The following is an 18,595-nucleotide window of genomic DNA, read 5'->3' as shown; positions in this document are numbered from 1 at the left end:
AAACTCAAAAAATTTCCAAGATGATTATATCCAAAATAGTTTTTTCTTTACCTGAATCTGGAGATTGAGAATCACGTCCTAAAAGAAAAAGAAAATCTATATTAATACCAGCATAAACTAAATGAAGAATTCAGTAAAATGATTTCATACAAACTGATATAATTTTATTGCAGTCAATATTCTATGATTAAAAAACTAGTTGGAATATAACATTTTGAGGTCCAATCACATTTGAATATTTATTTCTACTTCTAGTCCAACATAATTTATTAATTATATTATGCATTACCTTATAAATTAAATCATTTTCTCAGTTATCTTGAATCAATAAATTTTTAATTCAATTACTAATTGGCTTTCAAATAATTAAGGATTTTTTTACTGATACTTTGCATGTTGGCATATAATACATTTACATGCAATTGGCTCAAAGATATAGAAATGAAGGAAAATAGTCATCTATTATGATCAGTTGTTAATTTAATCAAAATGAATATTGTCAAAATTCATTCTAATATCCATTTATTAAGCACCTATGGTTTGCTGGGCAGTGTGCTATCTATTTTGGATACCAGGAAGAATTGGATACCAAGTCTTTACATATATGTGTTGTGTGTATGTGTGTGTGTGTGTGTGTGTACAATATATAGGGATATATATGTATATATATATATATATATATGATTTATACACACATTTATATAGTTATTATCCCAATTTAATGTAAAGATAATCTTCAGCATTCATTTTCTTGATAAGATTTTGAGGTCCGCATTTTTCCCCCTGCCTCCCTTCCCTTCCCTGCTCCCTTGATAGTAATCTGATACAGGTTATACATGTATAACTATGTTAAACATATTTCCATATTAGTCATGGTGTGAAAGAATTGGAACAAAAAGAAAAAAAAGCATAAAACAAAAAAATTTACATGGTAAATTGTAAACTTTGGTGTGCACTCAGACTCCATAGTTCTTTCTCGGGATGTGAATGATATTTTCCTTCACAAAAGACTTTTGTCTTGATGAATACTGCCTGCCCTTAAGAGGTTTGTTATTGTTCAGTCCTGTCTGATTCTATGTGACCCCATTTGAGGTTTTCTTGGCAGAGATACTGGAGTGGTTTGCCATTTCATTCTCCAGCTCATTTTACAGATAAGGAAACCAAGGCAAAGAATACCTTGTCCAGGATCACAGAGCTAACTAAGTGTCTGAGGTCAGATTTGAACTCAAAAAGAGGAGTCTTTCTGATTTCAGACTAAGCACGCTATCCATTAAGCCACCTAGCTGCCCCTTAAGGGGCTTCTATTCTCCATGAGGAATATGCATTGTTGCTAAGAGAAACAAAATGACTCAACAAAATGGAAGTTATAATTGAACTGAGTTAGAAGAGAATGATTTCTTCATTTCAACATTTAGAGTATAAGCAAATTTCAATATTTTAGATCATGCAGAAATATTGGAAACCTCAAATTCAGTTAAATCTGCTGAAAGATCAAAATCTCTTAATTCTTCATACTTATAAATATGGAGTAAATTCTGACCTTTGTAGAGAACAGATCATATGTTGATAGCTTAGGAGATACCACTTACTCCAGCTCACTGATTTTATAAGAAGAGGACTTTGGGTTCTTGAGTTAAAATCATTTGGCCCATTGCACACAGGTATTAAATGACAGTCAAGATTTAAATTTGTCTCATCAGTTATTATCTCCTGGTGATGCAGTTCAATTCCATTACAATATATAATGTTTCAATAAAAACTCTGAACAGCAACAGAATTTCAAGTCCAGAAAATAACCTACAAATTTCTGGCAATATTTGATTCCGTGTAATCATCTGGACTGCCCATTGGAATTTGTCTTAATGATATTTGGCCTCTACCATGGAAGCAGCCCATTGAATAGAACCTTGTTCAGGTCCTCAGTGATGTTCCACTGAGCAGAAGACCCTCATTGTCCATAAGACCAAACAGGTCTATCATTTCCCCATTTTGATTGCTTGAGAAAAAGAAGGGGAGCATTAAAGCTAAGGTGATTTATTTGATTTTGGGGATCCCAATTAATATTTGCATTTCTTGCTTTCTCTTTCATATCTATCAGCTTGCACTCCAGACCTGTAGATGCTGTTTCAGTTTTATTATTTCAAGGGTTTATTCTTTAATTAGATTATCTACAGATGATTGGACTTCACTCATTCTGTTATTTTCCACCTTCATGTTTCTTTATTTTTCTAACTTATCATTTTGTGCTTTCCTTAACTGTCTCATCATCTCCTGTTATATCTAGTTTTTCTTTACATTGGATTAGAGTTCTCCTTTAATGACTGTCCTCTCCATTCTACTTCTCATGGAAAGGGAAGAGTAATGAAAAAGGGAAAGGTGGCATTAAAGATAGTAGGAAGAATCTGTATGGACAGAAAAGAATCTGTATAGGACCCTGGCATACTCAAGAGATTAAGAGATAAAAGAAAGACCTCTAGCATATTGAGCCAATTATTAAGGGTGGCAAAATTAGTAAGAGTGGGTAGGTGGCACGGTAGATGGAACCCTGAACTAAGGGTCAGGAAGACTGAAGTTCAAATCCAACCTCAGACATTCAGCTAGGTAAGTCATTCTTTTTTAAAAAAAAATTTTAAATTTTTATTTATTTAAAGCAATGAGGTTAAGGGACTTGCCCAAGGTCACACAGCCAGGCAATTATTAAGTGTCTGAGGTCAGATTTGAATTCAGGTCCTCCTGACTCCAGGACCAGTGCTCTATCTACTGTGCCACCTAGCTACTCCTAGGCAAATCATTCTTAAAAGAAATAATATTGGAAAAGTGTTTTGCAAATGTTAGAGTAGTACAGAAATGTTAGTTATTATTGTTATTAGTCTTTCAAATTCAGTTTCCTCATTTGTAAAATGAGAATATAATAATAGCACCTAGCCCCTAGGATGGCAAAGTTAATAAAATGAGATATTTATAAGATGTTTTGCCAACCCAAATTGCTATATATAAATACTAACTATCAATATTAACTATTAAGCAAAAAACTGATGAGAGCAGTATAGGATGAGGTATAGGGGTCTTGAGGTCTGTTTTATGCTGATGAAATCATAAATCACAAATTCTTCAGATTTTTCAGTGTAATTAAGGAATAAAGAAAATACCTTTTAAAAATTCACTGGCTGACTTAGGAAGCCAAGCTTCTTCTGTATTAGGGCAGTAAAACCTAGAATCCTAGGGACCTTTTTCACTCTAAATCTTTTGATCTTTTGATTAGATAGTGACAGCTGATATATCTCTCCATTTTAACTCTTTCTAGGGTGAGAGATTAGAATTTGATAATTTGGGCAGGAGTCTAAGACTGAAAGCTAATCTTCTCCCAAGTCAATGACCTACCACTGACTTACCTGACACTGCAATCACTTCTCAAATATATTTAGCAACCCCTTGACCCCAGAAACACAAATATCCACAACCACCACTGGGATTTAATAAGGAAATTTAAAAAACCCCATAAAAACACTAGAAAGCAGGGGATGACTCCCAGATAATGAAAGAATAATCTTCCTCAGAGCAGGCCCGATTTTCTAAAGAAATCTTCATGAACAAATGATTTAGAGTTGTACACACAAAAGTGAATCCTATATGGCCACTACAATTTGTAGTCACAAAGGAGGAAAGCTTCTTGGCTAAGTCTTGTAGTTAATAGCTGCCCCTGTTTTAAGGCAGGATGTCTGGGGATGCTGCTCTCTCTGCCCAGGTACCACACGACTAGAACATAATTTTTCTCTTATCCAGATACTAAATTTCCTAGAACTTTGGCTCCAATATTTGGGTTGTTGTCATAAACAGATAAATCTGGAGATACCAGAATAGATGATTAATAAATGTTTGTTGAATTGTTTATTGTTTATGCTGCTACATAAGCATTTGAAGCAATCTGGAACATAGTAAAGTGGGAAATAAAATGTGCTGAGTAAATGGTGAGATGAATAACTGAACCTATAAATTAGAGGAGACTTTTTTGTCAGAATATAGACATAGAACAGTGTCTGGAATAAATTAATGAATATTTGTTAACTTGACATAAGAAAACAATGGAGAGGGGACATGATTTAGACATAAAGGGTGAAACCTTAAGCCTATTAGGAAAATAAGGATTAGTTTATTGGTGTCAGATCCATGGAGAAGTCTATGTTATGACCAAATAAGAGAAAGAGAACATTATAAAATGCAAAATGATATATGTGATTGCATTAAGTTAAAAAGGTTTCACACAAATAAAACCAATGCAGTTAAGATTAGAAACAATGTAGAAAACTAGGAAACAATTTTTATAGCTTGCATTTCTGATAAAGGACTGATTTCTAAAATATATAAAAAACTGAGTCAAATTTAATTTCCAATTGATAAATAGTCAAAGGATATGAACAGTTTTCAGATAAGATAAAACTCTCGAGTCATATAAAAATGTTCTAAATCATTATAGATTAGAGAAATTTAAATTAAAACAACTTGCCTCATACTTGTCAGATTAACCAATGTCAAAAAAGGAAAATGATCAATATTGGAGGGGCTGTGGGAAAATTGGGACATTAAGACATTGTGGGTGGAGTTGTGTACTGATCCAACCTTTCTGGAGAGCAATTTGGAATTATGCCCAAAGGGCAGTAAAACTATGAGACCCTTTGATCCAGCCACAAGACTTAATAACAGCTCTTTTTGAAGGGACAAAGAGTTGGAAATTGAGGGAATGCCCATAAATTGGAGAAATGCTGAGCAAATTGTGGTATCTCAATGTACTGTAATAGTTATTCTATAAGGAATCATGAGCTAGTGGATTTCATAAAAACCTGGAAGGATTTACATGAACATCATGATGATGAGTGAACTGAGCAGTACCAGGAGAACATTTTACACACTAACAGCAACATTGAAAGACTTAACTCTTCTCAGCAGGACCAATGATCAAAGACAATTCTAAAAGACTTGGGATGGAAAATACCTTTTCTATTCAGAGAAAGAAGTATACTATTTTCGCTTTTTAAAATTTGTTTTATGTTTTTTTTATTCATATGGTTCCCCCCTTTTATTCTGATTCTTCTTTCACAACATGACTAATTAGGAAATATATTTAATATGGTTGTATGTGTATAACCTTTATTAGATTACTTTCTGTTAAGGGGGAAGGATAGGAAAGGGAGGAAGAAAAATGTGGAACTCAAAATCTTCCAAAAAATTAATGAAGAAAACTATCTATACACATAATGGGCGGGGGGGGGGGGGAGAAAAGAAGAAATAAAACAATGGATACTGGAAATGTTTAAATAGAAGCTGAATAGCCATTGATGGTCAGTACTAAGGAAAGATTATTTGGACATGGAGTCAAAGTATCCAGAAGATCTGGTGTGATTTTTCCTGTCATTATTTAGGTTATCATTTTACCTTTTATTACCTAGTTTACCTTGCTAAAGCACTTCATTCCTCTGGGTCTTGGTTATTTCATCTTTAAGATTCTTTTCTGATCCTTTCAACTGCTAATGCCCTCCTTCTCATACTATATTGCATTAAACTAGTGTATATTTATGTGTATATAAAATTTATGTTTACGTTGTTTATATTTTTGTATGTCCTTATCTTCCCTATTAGATTGTAAGCTTCTTTCAAATAGAGATTGTTTCATTCTTTTCATTTCTATTTCTAGCATGTAGCAAAGTGCCTGGGCATATTGTAAGAACCTAAAAAATATTTTCTAGTTGATTTTTTGCTCCTATACCCTGTGATTTTTGTATTGATACTAGGGTTAGATTAGATGGTCTCTGGAATCCTTTTCAACTCAAGATCCTATGATTCATTGATTTTTATATGGTAAGGTTCCCAGGCTAAATGTGTTTCTAAAGGTATGAAATCATAGCAGTCAGATACAATTCAGTTCATTTTTATACTTATTTTATACTTATACTTATAATGCTTAGACATTCTCTTGATGTTTTAAAAACCTATAATTCTTTTGAGACAATAAAATAAGTGTAATTTTTATCCAATTAATCCTTTAAAATTTTAAGCGAGAGGAAAATTATTCTATTCCACCCCCCCATTAAAAAAAAAACTCCAGTAGGAAAATATCAGGAAAACACAAATTCATAGCATAAAAAAGGAGTCTAAGGCAACGGGAACCTGACTCTCTACCTGGGCTCCAGACAATTTTTTTTTAGGTTTTTACAAGGCAAATGGGGTCAAGAGGCTTGCCCAAGGCCACACAGCTAGGTAATTATTAAGTGTCTGAGACCGGTTTTGAACCCAGGTACTCCTGACTCCAGGGCCGGTGCTTTATCCACTATGCCACCTAGCCGCCCCTCCAGACAATTTTTTAATTGAAATTTTATTTTATATTTCCAATTGCATGCAGTAGTAATTTTTCAACATTCATCCATTTGCAAAATTTATGAATACCACATTTTTCTATCGCTCTCTTCCTTCCCTCCCCACTCCCCATAGCAGCAAACAGTCTGGTAAAAGTTCACATAAGGTTTTAAAGAAAAATCTATTTCTGAATGTGTTTCTAATGGCAAACAACCTTATTACTTTAGGAACCATTATAACTCTAGCTCATGGTGGAAAGTTCAGTGTGAACTAAGATGAATTTCCCAGAGGGACCTTTCACTTTCAATCAATGGCTTTTGAAACAAAGCTGAACTATTCTACAAAACAACTTACCTGATGGTTTAGAGGAAACTTTCACTTTCTTTCCTTAAAGAAATGTGAACAAAAACTTCTGGAAATTTTATTTAGTATCTTACTATCATGAAAGTTTGGCTAAGTTGCTTTATAGCAAAAATATCAATACTTATATAAAAGCCATTTGACAAGGCCCTCAAAACCATTTTTCCCCCTGACTTCAATGTTAAAAATAAAAAAGCAACCAATAGCATTATTATCACATTAAAATATTCTACCAAAATTTCTCAAGAAATCTATATGTATATTGAAAAAATAACCAAAATTCTATCATTAGAATTTTTTTGTAACACTACTGAGTTAATCATTTCTTTATGATACCATACCTGATACTTCTTGGTGAGATACTTTTTGATATAAGTTTTTGATAATAGCTAATTCATATAAATCTAAATAAATGAGACCCCAAAGTTAAGGGCCCTAAAGTGCCCAAGAATGAAAATCATTAGATTTCCTTTGTTTTTACCCCCATTAACTTCAAATGATTAAATTAATAATTAAATTTTTATAGAGCCACTGAGTTCTCATAAAAAAATCACTGTCAATCATTTTACCTGGAAATTGCTGATCCTTAAATATATCTTTTTTCTTCATTTTGCTATTCTTTTGCTATTTATTTTTGTAACTTTAATACATCGGCACCCCTAAGAGGAAATCAAATTCTTATATATGTTAGCAAATTCACTTCCAGGATAGCTGGCCAATTCTCTAGCAACAGTGAAATTGTGATGACTCTGCCTTTACCCTAAGCCAAAGATACTTGGAAGAAATTGTTGCTGTGCAAAGTCAGAACATTCCTGAATATTCTGTTCTGGAAGTTGGAGCAAGTATTCCAACCACCCTAAACATTTACAGAATGACTTCCAAATGTAAAACACTGTGACAGGTACAGTAGACTTCTCTATTTTCAGCAGCTCTACCTTTCTTCAACCCATCCCTCCCACCACCACCACCAAAAAAAAAAGATTGGATTAAATGACTTGAAACTGCAAAAACTAATTTCAGAAAAAAAAGCATGTTGGGATTGGAGTCAGGAAAACTGAATCTGCTGTGTGATCCTCAACAAGTCACTTCACTTCTTCCTGCCTCAGTTTTCTCAACTATATACCTACTTACTATAGCTGTTGTGAGAATCAAATGATATAATAGTAGTAAAGAATTTAGCACCACGTCCCTGGCACATAGGTTAATAAATATGGGGAAAAATAGAACCCATTAAACATTATAAGTAAGTGCTATGGGGGATGGCTAGGTGGCATGGTGGATAGAGCACCGGCCCTGGAGTCAGGAGTACCTGAGTACAAATCCGGCCTCAGACACTTAATAATTACCTAGCTGTGTGGCCTTGTGCAAGCCACTTAACCCCATTTGCCTTGCAAAAGCCTTAGAAAAAGTGCTATGGAACTATAGTTTCTGAGCTGATATGAAAATTCAAATAAAAATGAACATATTATGGTTACTCAATGTAGCAGCAGTAAAATGATCATGCAATGATTTTTTTTCAGTGTTTCACATGAGACATCAGAGACTCTTCTATTTATAATATACTATGTCATCGGACTAATTTTACGGCCAGGAGAAAAGACCCCTTTGGTTCTTTATTTTTAGAATAACAAAAATTGATGGGCATGTATGTATAGAATTAGGAAAATTAGAGCTCAGCGGGATGCTGGAAAGCTATAAGCTCTTCACTGTTCAAACATGATAATTCTACAAAGAGAGAAAAGTTAGACAAAGCCATTCCAGTGTAGAATTACGCAAGTTAGTGATATAGTTATACCTGCAGTCAATAGGTTGGGAGAACTCTGAACTCTCTTCACAGCTGTTAATGTGACAGACATGGCAGAACGTTTGCGAGCACACCCACCGCTATCTGAAAGCACAAAAAAACATAGCAGGAGCCGAGGCAAAAGAAGCAAGCACATGCAACACTGGGCTTTTTCAAGTGCAATATGCCAAACATCCACAGAAGCAGTAAATGGTTAAAACTGGTACCATCTATCCACATCTGAAAATTCTCTCTAGATAAAATCCAGAACCTTGGTTTTAGAGAGTTTTTAATGCCTCAATAAAAGAATCAACATATTTTATTCCTAATCTTTTGTTACATGCTGTCATTGTTTTCAAGGAGGTGACAAACAAATACATATATATAATACATATGTATAAAATTATATGTTAAAAGAATGAATCTTTTATCAGTTTAGAAAATCAGAATAAACATAAACCATTGAGAACACATTCCATTTTATGTGAATAGCTTTCCTTTCAACAGTATTCATATCATAAGTCCTAAATGTAATTCATATTATAAAACCTTAATTGACATCAAATAGCCAGTCTATGATCAGTGGTAGCAAAATACTTGTTTAATTAGTTTTTTAAATTATATTTTAGTCTTTGTAACCTCTGAACTTTGGTCAAAATAACTACTGAATCAAAAGGTGTGACCTATTACAGAAATTATAAACAAAGTAGAGATATAGGGTCCACAAAGAAAATCTAACAATGTAGAAGTCTTGGGTCCTTTCATGGTTATCTAGAAAATTTATATATATATATATATATGCATATATATATATGCATATATATATATATACATATATATATGCATATATATATATATATATATATATGCATATATATATATGCATATATATATATATACACATATGTGTGTGTGTGTGTGTGTGTGTGTGTGTGTATATAATTATATATTGAAAGAATGAGTTTAGAAAATCAGAGTAAATATAAACCACTGGGAACACATTCCATTTTATGAGAATATTTTCCTTTCTGAACAGTATTCATATTAGTCCTAAATCATGAAATATATAAATCCAAGCTTAAAATTATCCCAGTGTGCTCTGAATAATTCTAGGAGCAAAAATACTTCTCCAAGTATCAGAAGGTTAATATTCTATTTATGAACTCATTCCTGTTCCATTCCCATATTCCACTCAGTTCTGGCCTTTGGAATGATCTTTCTAATGTCATGTGCAATAAATAGTTGAGCCAGTTCCCCCAGATTTTAACTCTTTGTAACAAACCACAGAAAAAAGAAAGCTACCAAAAAAGAGGTCATAACCCAGTTAAATTTGAAAGTGACCAAATTAACTACAATACCAATTAATGTGTTTATATACATATTCTTTTCTGAGTCATAACCTAGGTCACCTTTGCATGAAATTTTAATTTGCTTATTACTGATCTGAAAAATATATTATTGTGCATCTATATTAGTAAAGGTTATCTTTGGTATGGTTTAATTAATTTACATGGTGATCAGTGGAATGATCTTGTTGCAAAAAATTAATTCTTAACATACATGTTAAAAATATCCTTCAGGGACAGCTAGGTGGAAAAGTGGATAGAGCTCTGGCCCTGGAGTCAGGAGTAACCTGAGTTCAAATCCAACTTCAGACACTTAATAATTACTTAGCTGTGTGGCCATGGGCAAGCCACTTAACCCCGTTGCCTTGCAAAAAAAAATATCCTTCAAATGTAGATCCAGGCTTAAAGAGTATAAACTATTCAAATAAAACTAATACCTTTTTAAAAAGCAAGTTGAATGTAATAGAAATTCACCTTTTCATATATTTTTATATTCTATTTGGCAATTATGTGTGTGTTAAATTTATAATAAAAAATTAAAAAGGAATAAAATTTTAATGGAAAGGAAATCAAATAAGGTAAAGTGACCAAGGTCACCACCTTTCCACATTTGCCTGTAATATGTTGTAAAGGGTTTCACTATAATAACAATGCATATACATGTATACATGGTATACCCTAAGAACTATTATTGGGAAACACAAAGCTAACTTAATTAAAGACAAAATAAAGGTTTTAGTGACATCACAAGATGAAAATAAAAAGGAAATAAAAACTGAACAGTTTGACAGATATAGTACTGAGGTATGATGGGAAATTTGTGAAGAATTAAAAATAATAGGTATGGTGGAGAATGGGGAGAAAGAATGGACAAGAAGTTGCTAAGAAAAGAATCGTTTAGAAATACATTATTTTCTTAATTCATTTAAGCCTGGAGGAAACACAAGCTGAGAAGTGAGAAGAGAGGGTTTCAGAATGGTGACATTTAGGGTCACAAAAGATGAACTTTCTTTATTCAATATGAGTAAGAACTTACATAAAAGAAAATGGAGATGTCATTCAGCATTTTTTTCCATGTCTCTACAATCAGAGACCTAACACAAAAAGCAGAGACATTTAGAAAGCCAAAAATATGATGACTTGGATGATGGCTTTATCAACTAATCCCTCTCTGTCTTCTCTAAGTTCCAAGATCAGAAATTGGTGCAGAGTTCTCCAGATGAAAACTTTCAGGACATTTTTGAGACTGAAGATGCTGCCTTCCATGCTTTATCTTCCCCTAAAGAAGCCTGATATTGGTCCTCACCTGCAAACTCACTAATTAGCTTAGTCTTTGCTCTAGTGAGCTACATAATTTATACCAACTCTTTCCAGTCCTAGAAAATTCATTATGGGTGAGTCACATACCATGAATTATTTATGGGCTCCTCTTCTTACAAAAGCAAGGGTCTCTTTAACTAATAGCATGTCACACTTTGGATAGAGAATAGAAATATCAGGGCTGGAAGATTAATCTAAAGTTTTGATATATTCCAGAAAGAAAAAAAGTGATTTTTCCAATCCTTTTGACCAGCTCATATATTTGTTTGAAAACAAGTATTTGAGTTACTTTAAACCATACACCACCAGATATTTGAATATCTGGATAATAATTTTTTTGATTATATAAGGATGTATAGTAGACTAACTTTACGATATTAAGGACTAATGCTATCATCCTCAGCAGTCCTTAGTCACAAAGATTTTGGGAACAAATTAAATACTATCTTCTCATATAATAGATGAATTCATTTTTTTCAAAAGCAGAAAATTTTTCTAATAATTCTGCTATACCAGTGTGAAAAATGCAACCAAATGTTTATAATTACTATGATTTCAAAACATATTAATCAAATTCTACATAGTTTTGCATAATCTCATTCATTAATATGCACCCCAAATGACAGTATTAGAATAAGGTTCTTCTAGGATCTGAGTCACTTTTTAGAATTTTGTTAGATACACAGAACTTCAGGCCACAATACAGTCATGAAGCATAATAAAACCCTCACATCCAAGAAATAATTATATATTTGGAGGAACCTAATTAAGGAGCACCTTGGGTACTGACAAGAATAGGATCCTAAATTACATATCTATGAAAGTTAGATATGTATGTTGTACATACATCTTAGCTATGTTTGGAGAGACATATCATCAGCTGTTTGGCTACAGAATGGTGATCTGGGGAGGAAAGCAGGGCACAACAATTCACAAAAATAGTTGATGAAGGCATAAAGTTAGTGGCAGAGGAAGAAGACCAAACCAACAGAACTATTAGTTCTTGAAATACCGAAGTAGATAGCTTAGTGATTCACTTCTGGCTAGGGAATCAGGAAGATCTGAATTCAAATCTACTCTAAATACTTAAAAATTAATAACTGTGCAAATCACTTAATTTTTGTTTCTCTCAGTTTCCTCAAATGTAAAATAAGGATCATGATAGCACCTACCCCTCAGAGTTGTTACGATAAATAAATGAAATAATATTTATAAAGCCTTCCACAAAGAACAGGCTTAATGTCGTTTCCTTCCTACTGAAGTACACATAGATCTATTATGTTATGAGATGGCAATAGCATTTAGTGTTATAAAAAGTTTTATTAACACATTTGTCCATACTGATATTAATTTTTCAGAGTCTGAATGTGAGAACCATAGTGATGATGGGGAAGGGGGTACCTTCAGAGAAAGGGTTTAAGCTTCACAGTTTGTTCTTAGTGAAAAACCCATAAATACACACACACACACACACACACATACATATGTTAACATATATGTATAAATAATATACGTTTATATGTATTATATTTCTGCATGTGCATATATGTTCATGCAGACATATACATACATATAAACACATATTATTTATACATATATGTTAACACGTATGTATGTGTGTATACGCACACACACATTATAAAGACTTGGCTCTGCTGTGGCTATTGTATCTAGGCAGGTATGTGAATATAAGACAAAAGAAATAACCTTGACCAATCATCAGGCTGAGTGAGGTCCACTCACCCAACATTAAGCTTCCTTACCTAGGGGGAGGTCAAAAATTAACTCCAACTAGTCAAGAGTTGACCTAGGGTCTCTGTCCTCTACAGGTGCACCTGCTCAATGCAGTTCATATATATTACTATATAGCCCCTTGCGCTCATCAGTATAATGACTAGGGTGAGGGGAAACACATTAGAGAATGGTATGGAATGAGCATATTGATTAGATTATGGCCAATGGTGGACATGAAGGGGAGAAGAAACTCTTTTAAATTGCATATAAGACTAGACATTGTTGCAATTCAGGGCCTTTTTCCACTAAGGAAAATGGTCCTTTTCTGCAGAAAAGTTATTTATTAATTTTAAAAAACTATTTTAATCATTTTGGGCTGTGTATTTATAATTGTGAGCTGTTTATAATTATTCACAAAGTTCATAGGAGAACATGAATAGTTCACAAATTAAAACTCTCTGGAGAGTGACTTAAGGACAGGTTGAATAACAAAGATGGAGCTAAAATGTTTGAGGGCAAAGAGAGAAAAGGAAAGGGAACAACCATGGAGAAGTGACTAGGATTAAATCAGAGTGGATCCAGCATTGAGGAGGATGTTGGTCAAACTTTTATAGAGAATCTTGCACACTTTCTATTTAAGGAAGAATCAGGGGACCAACCCACCTGTATGTGACTAGGGTCAGGTACTCATTTTGGAAGAAGAGAGCCAGAAAGGTGGAGGAGGGGTAGGATAATGGGCTAAATTTACTATTATCTTGGTGAATTACATTTAACAATGAGAAGTTTACTTTGAATTTACATTTGGGAAGAGGATCATGCTGAACAATGAGAGTCAGAGGCTCACAAAACATATAAGGCAAGTATAGATAGATATTTCCTTAATATTAAAAAGTTAGACAAATATTTCTTCTTCAATAATAGTACTTGCAAGATAAATATGAAAATCTGTATTTGTTGTGAGGAAATTCAGCTGCACCATGAGTATTGCCATGCCTCTCTTTCTCCAAGAATTTTCTCCAATTGTATATAGCATTTGAACAATTTGGTTTTTCTAAATTATTAAAAACAACAACAAAAAAATCCAGACTTCCTATGATTAGTTGTGAACCATCCTGTTCTTTCCTTTGGGTCATCCCTAGATTGCATATTCCTTTATTCCAAAATTCATCTACATCTTTAATCTGATCTTTATACTTTCACCAATATTCCTCTCTTTTACATTTGTCAATAGGTCTCTTACTCATGGCCAACCTGATTACTTTAGTATTTTTTGTGTCCATTTAGGCCCTAGGGTATTTTAACAAAGGCATCTACCTAAAGCCAAATGCTAGCCTCCAATTATTCTCTATTAACCCAGGATCTAGTGAAAATGGCTCATAAATAGCTAATAATTATTTCATATAATTCAAGCCAATTTCTGGAACAGCATAAGAAACTACCAAAAATATGATGGAAAGTTCAGATGACAAAATGTTTTACATCATCCTTCTTCATCTTCTTTCTTTGTATTAACTGAGAGAAACAACAGTTTTAGTGAGGAGAGGAGACTGGATGGGAGAGGATCAATCTTTTTGGTGGCCTTGAAGGAATATGGGATCTGAAGTCAACAGACCCAAGTTTGAACCTGGGCTGTACTATTTTCTACACAATACATTAGTCACCATGACAAGCCATTTCATTTCTCTAGATCTTGACTTTCTAAGAGATAAATTGAGGAGGCCGGTTTAGAACTTTCAATGAACACATTCTAAGGTTCTGATTCTATGCCCACTAAATTTCCAAATGACCAAGGAGAAAAATCTCCGTCTTCAATTACCTGAAACTAAATGAAAACATTTCAAGAAAAAAAAGGGGGGAGGAGAAAAATTGCAAAGTAATACATCCAGATAATACAAAAATATCACTTTAAAAATCACTTTATACATAATACAATAGATAGCTTTGAAGTCCTGTTGAAGTTTGTGAGTCAGTAATAATACTAAAATATAGCAACATTCTTTGTGGGATTGCTTCCCCACATTCTCTTAGAATGCATCATAGAAACCTTTCCTCTAAAATTATATGGATATGATATGTATGCAAGGTATAACTATAATGAAATAGGTCTGATTTGATGAGAGAATTGGGGAAATCTATCCTATGACTTTATTGTCATACCATATACAGAGATGGTAGAATGGAGAGCATTGAAACAGACTCCATTAAATAACTTGCTTTTAAATTTGAGTGATTTTATAAGGGACATCTTAGAGGTTGACCTAAATCTACAAGTATATATACATACACATAGTTGAGATGGTTTTATTTTTATCTTCTTTTAATTTTACAATGAATTTTATAATGCATTCAGAGAATAAGAGGAGGAACAACAGAGAGTTCAATTGTGGATGACTTTTGGATGTATCTAGACTAAATGCTATCTAAAAATCAGGGTCTTTACATCACATCTACTGCAGATCAAGTGTCAGCACAGAAGTTATGTGCAAACAGCAATTTTAGGGTCAGGATTATCACTAGATAAAATTTTGAAAACTAGCAGAGACAGCATACCTGTATTCATTTTGACCTTGGAGGGTTTGCTATTAAGATCTTCAGTCTTCCTGTAGAAAACAAAATTATGCATTAATTTGTTCACTAGACAAAAGGATGTGGCACTAAATGTCACTAGAACTCTATTGGTGTGACAGTGAATTAATTCCACACCACTAAATGATTTAATTAGCCCTGTTTTATAATCAGGGCTTTAGATGGACACAATTATGATTAAACAAAAATAAACACTATTAATAGTTTGACATTGCTTGGAAATTAATGTCTTCATTTAGATTTGAAAATAGCAAGTAACATGTTCATAACTGAGTAATTTTTATTTTGTAAAATAAAAAAATTGAGAACATTTAAATAAATCAAGTAGTATGACAATTTCTTTAAGTTTAAAGAGATATTTCTATCCTCTTGTAATTAGTTTAACTTCTGCAAAATCTAACAATAAATGTAACTATAATTACTGAATTTAATCCCATAACTCCTCAAGGGAAATAAAATTTTCTTTAGAAGAAAAAAATTGCATATTTATTCTCTGGGACTTAGGAGACTATTGGTAAATGACTCCTTCCAGATTCTGAAAGGTACCTAGGTGCCTCAAAAATATTATTTGATGTGGGAGAGTCATTATTCCCAGAATGTTTTATTTAGCATGGCTCCCTCTGAGATGAGTATGGTTATAAACATGATTCATCTCTCTTTTTCTTTTTGTACAGGCCCATGATAGAAAAGAAAGGAATACACCAGAGAGTCAGAGACTTTGCCATGGTTGGTTTCAGTATCTAATACTTATGATTGCCATTGGTATAATTATCAGTGATTTGTTGTGGTTCATCATACACATTATCACAGAGACAGACCGTCTCCTGGAAATACAACTTTGTAAAATAGAAGAGTGTGCTGGAATAAGTTCCAAGCAGAGCTCACGAGTTAGCTTAGGCTTCTCATTCTCTATTTATTGCCTTTCCATATATGATGTTTTTAGGTGAACTAGTCATTGTATCCATTCATAGGAAACTCCCCACCCTGATCAAACAAAAAGTGGATGTCCTTTACCAGCTGCAAAACCAAGGAAGAGAAAAGACTTTGAATTTTGTCACTAGACCTGTATTTTTATAGGATCTATTGCTAGACATTTGTGCCCCTCCTAGATGAGCATTCTATTCTATTACATCACAGCTAAGACTGTAACTTTACTTGGATCTTGTAGGAGGGTGTGATTAGAATGGAAGGAAAAAGTCTAATCATCTGAAACCATTTGTCAAAAACGTTTTAATTGGCAGACTCCCCTCCATGACAAAGCATACATTTAGGTTGGAATGTCCTCTTTACTTTAATCCCCATTGTTTCTTAATTCTTCTTAAATCCTGTTTAAGGCTCTCTCCCCACTCCTATTATTATGCTTCTCACTCTACTTTTCATTACACAGTCATCTCCCCTCTTTTTTCCCAACATCATCTTCAAAATTCAATTCTGAAGAGGAGCCCACACTGAACAGTAAAGATAATGACAATAAAATTGAAATATGATGACATCAATCATGTCTTACTGTCAAACTTCAAATCAATAGGATCAAACATCATATGATGATAAAGTTATAAATTAATAAGAGATATTTTAAGATTCAGAATAAAATATCAATAGAGTAGCATGTTTGACTTAGAAGGGAAAGGCCCATCATGTATCAAGAATAAGACAAAAGATGGATAATTCCCAGTGCTACTTGGGTACTCCCAAAATATTAAGAAAAACAGAGGAAAGATATTCTCTGAAGATTTTATGAATAGAAATGGAAACAGAACATGTCATAGTGTAGCCTCTGGCTACTTGAGTTTGGTTCTGCTTATGAGGAATCATTATTTAGACTTTGGAAAGCAAGGGTGGAAATAAAACAAAAATTTATTTTAAATAGTTACAAGACAGAGAGAGAGAGAGAGAGAGAGAGAGAGAGAGAGAGAGAGAGAGAGAGAGAGAGAGAGAGAGAGAGAGAGAAACAATAGCCAAGCAACAGTGGCTGGGCCATTGTCAGGGAAGACTGTGGTCCTGAGCCAGGGATGGACCCAGGTTTTTATATCTTGCCTCTCATCCAGAGGGCAAAAGGTCAGCTCCCTTTCTCTTAATAGACCCGAAATTAGGTAGAGAATCAAGCTTAAGGAGATCAGGATACAAATTTTACATTAAACAATGAATCAATCTTACATCAAGAATTGGGGGGGGGGGTCCTTCAACCCAAACAGCCTTTAAGATTACAATTGTTTCTGTTACAATCATAATTCTCTACTTCTAGTCAATTTATATCTCCAGAATAGGTGGGAATCAATTTACTTCTCTACCCAATTTCTATATTCATAATTCTCTTCATCTTTCCCCTGCATCAATAGGATAAGTTGGTGTGGAGAAGCTAAGATCTTTATTTGTGGAAGAGGTATCTTTCCAGCTCTATCACATCCACATAAAATGAAAAGAATCAGATCTTTCTCATATTCTCTTTCTCACCAGTCATAACTTAGCATTCAATAAATACTGATTCAATCAAGATAATGAAAGAATAAGAATTGCCACAATGACATTCCTCCAGATCCATTGAAAACAGTGCAATCAACTATTATATAGCACAGATTTTTTGCAACATCAAATTAACTGGTATTTTTGACTTCAATCATCTTTCTTAGGGATAACATGCCCCAATGTAAATGAAGACATCTTAATGCATCTCATCTTCCTTAGAGATATAATCCCAAAGTTACCATAAGGTTATTCTTTGAGGAATTTACAATTAAGTTGCACACAATCCACTTGATAAACATTTATTGAGCACCCACTATTTGTAAAGATCTGGGGATACAGACAAAAATGAAACAGCAGCTGGCCTTAAAGAGTTTATATTCTAACTTTACACACTGATCTAATGCCAGTTAATCTCATTTTTATTTTAGTTTTTCAATAATATAAAGATCAACACTGGATATTGAAAAACAGCTTCATGTGGAATTGTTTTAATGATACTTATATGTAGAAGAAGTGCCAAAAAATAAGTCAATAAAGACAGTAGTATTTTATGTGGGTATTTGAAGGCTGCTTCAAATATTTTTATTTTAACCCTGTAACATAACTCTCAGCATTCTGACCTTAAAGGGACAAAGTAAATGGAAAAGAAAAA

At 33.4% G+C, this 18,595-nt stretch overlaps 1 protein-coding gene across 23 annotated transcripts in view; it reads right to left on the bottom strand.

The window, feature by feature from the left end:
• SORBS2 (sorbin and SH3 domain containing 2) overlaps positions 1-18,595 on the bottom strand; it is a 303,227-nt gene that overhangs the window by 155,609 nt on the left and 129,023 nt on the right. For 18 of the 23 annotated variants that reach the window (XM_074228829.1, XM_074228812.1, XM_074228814.1 and 15 more), the window contains exons 3-5: positions 15,442-15,491; positions 8,504-8,596; positions 52-78 (exon numbers count right to left, since the gene is read on the bottom strand). In XM_074228829.1, the coding sequence (XP_074084930.1) occupies positions 52-78; positions 8,504-8,596; positions 15,442-15,451 (130 nt within the window). In that variant the 5' untranslated portion in view covers positions 15,452-15,491. The remainder of the gene's footprint in view (positions 1-51; positions 79-8,503; positions 8,597-15,441; positions 15,492-18,595) is intronic. The other 5 variants (XM_074228821.1, XM_074228815.1, XM_074228823.1 and 2 more) reach the window with 3 other exon arrangements.

Source organism: Macrotis lagotis, chromosome 3 (assembly GCF_037893015.1).
Source record: "Macrotis lagotis isolate mMagLag1 chromosome 3, bilby.v1.9.chrom.fasta, whole genome shotgun sequence".
In the NCBI taxonomy this organism is placed as follows: Eukaryota; Metazoa; Chordata; class Mammalia; order Peramelemorphia; family Peramelidae; genus Macrotis; species Macrotis lagotis.
Note: the sequence above shows the minus strand (reverse complement) of the source record. Positions and strands in the feature narration are given on the sequence as shown.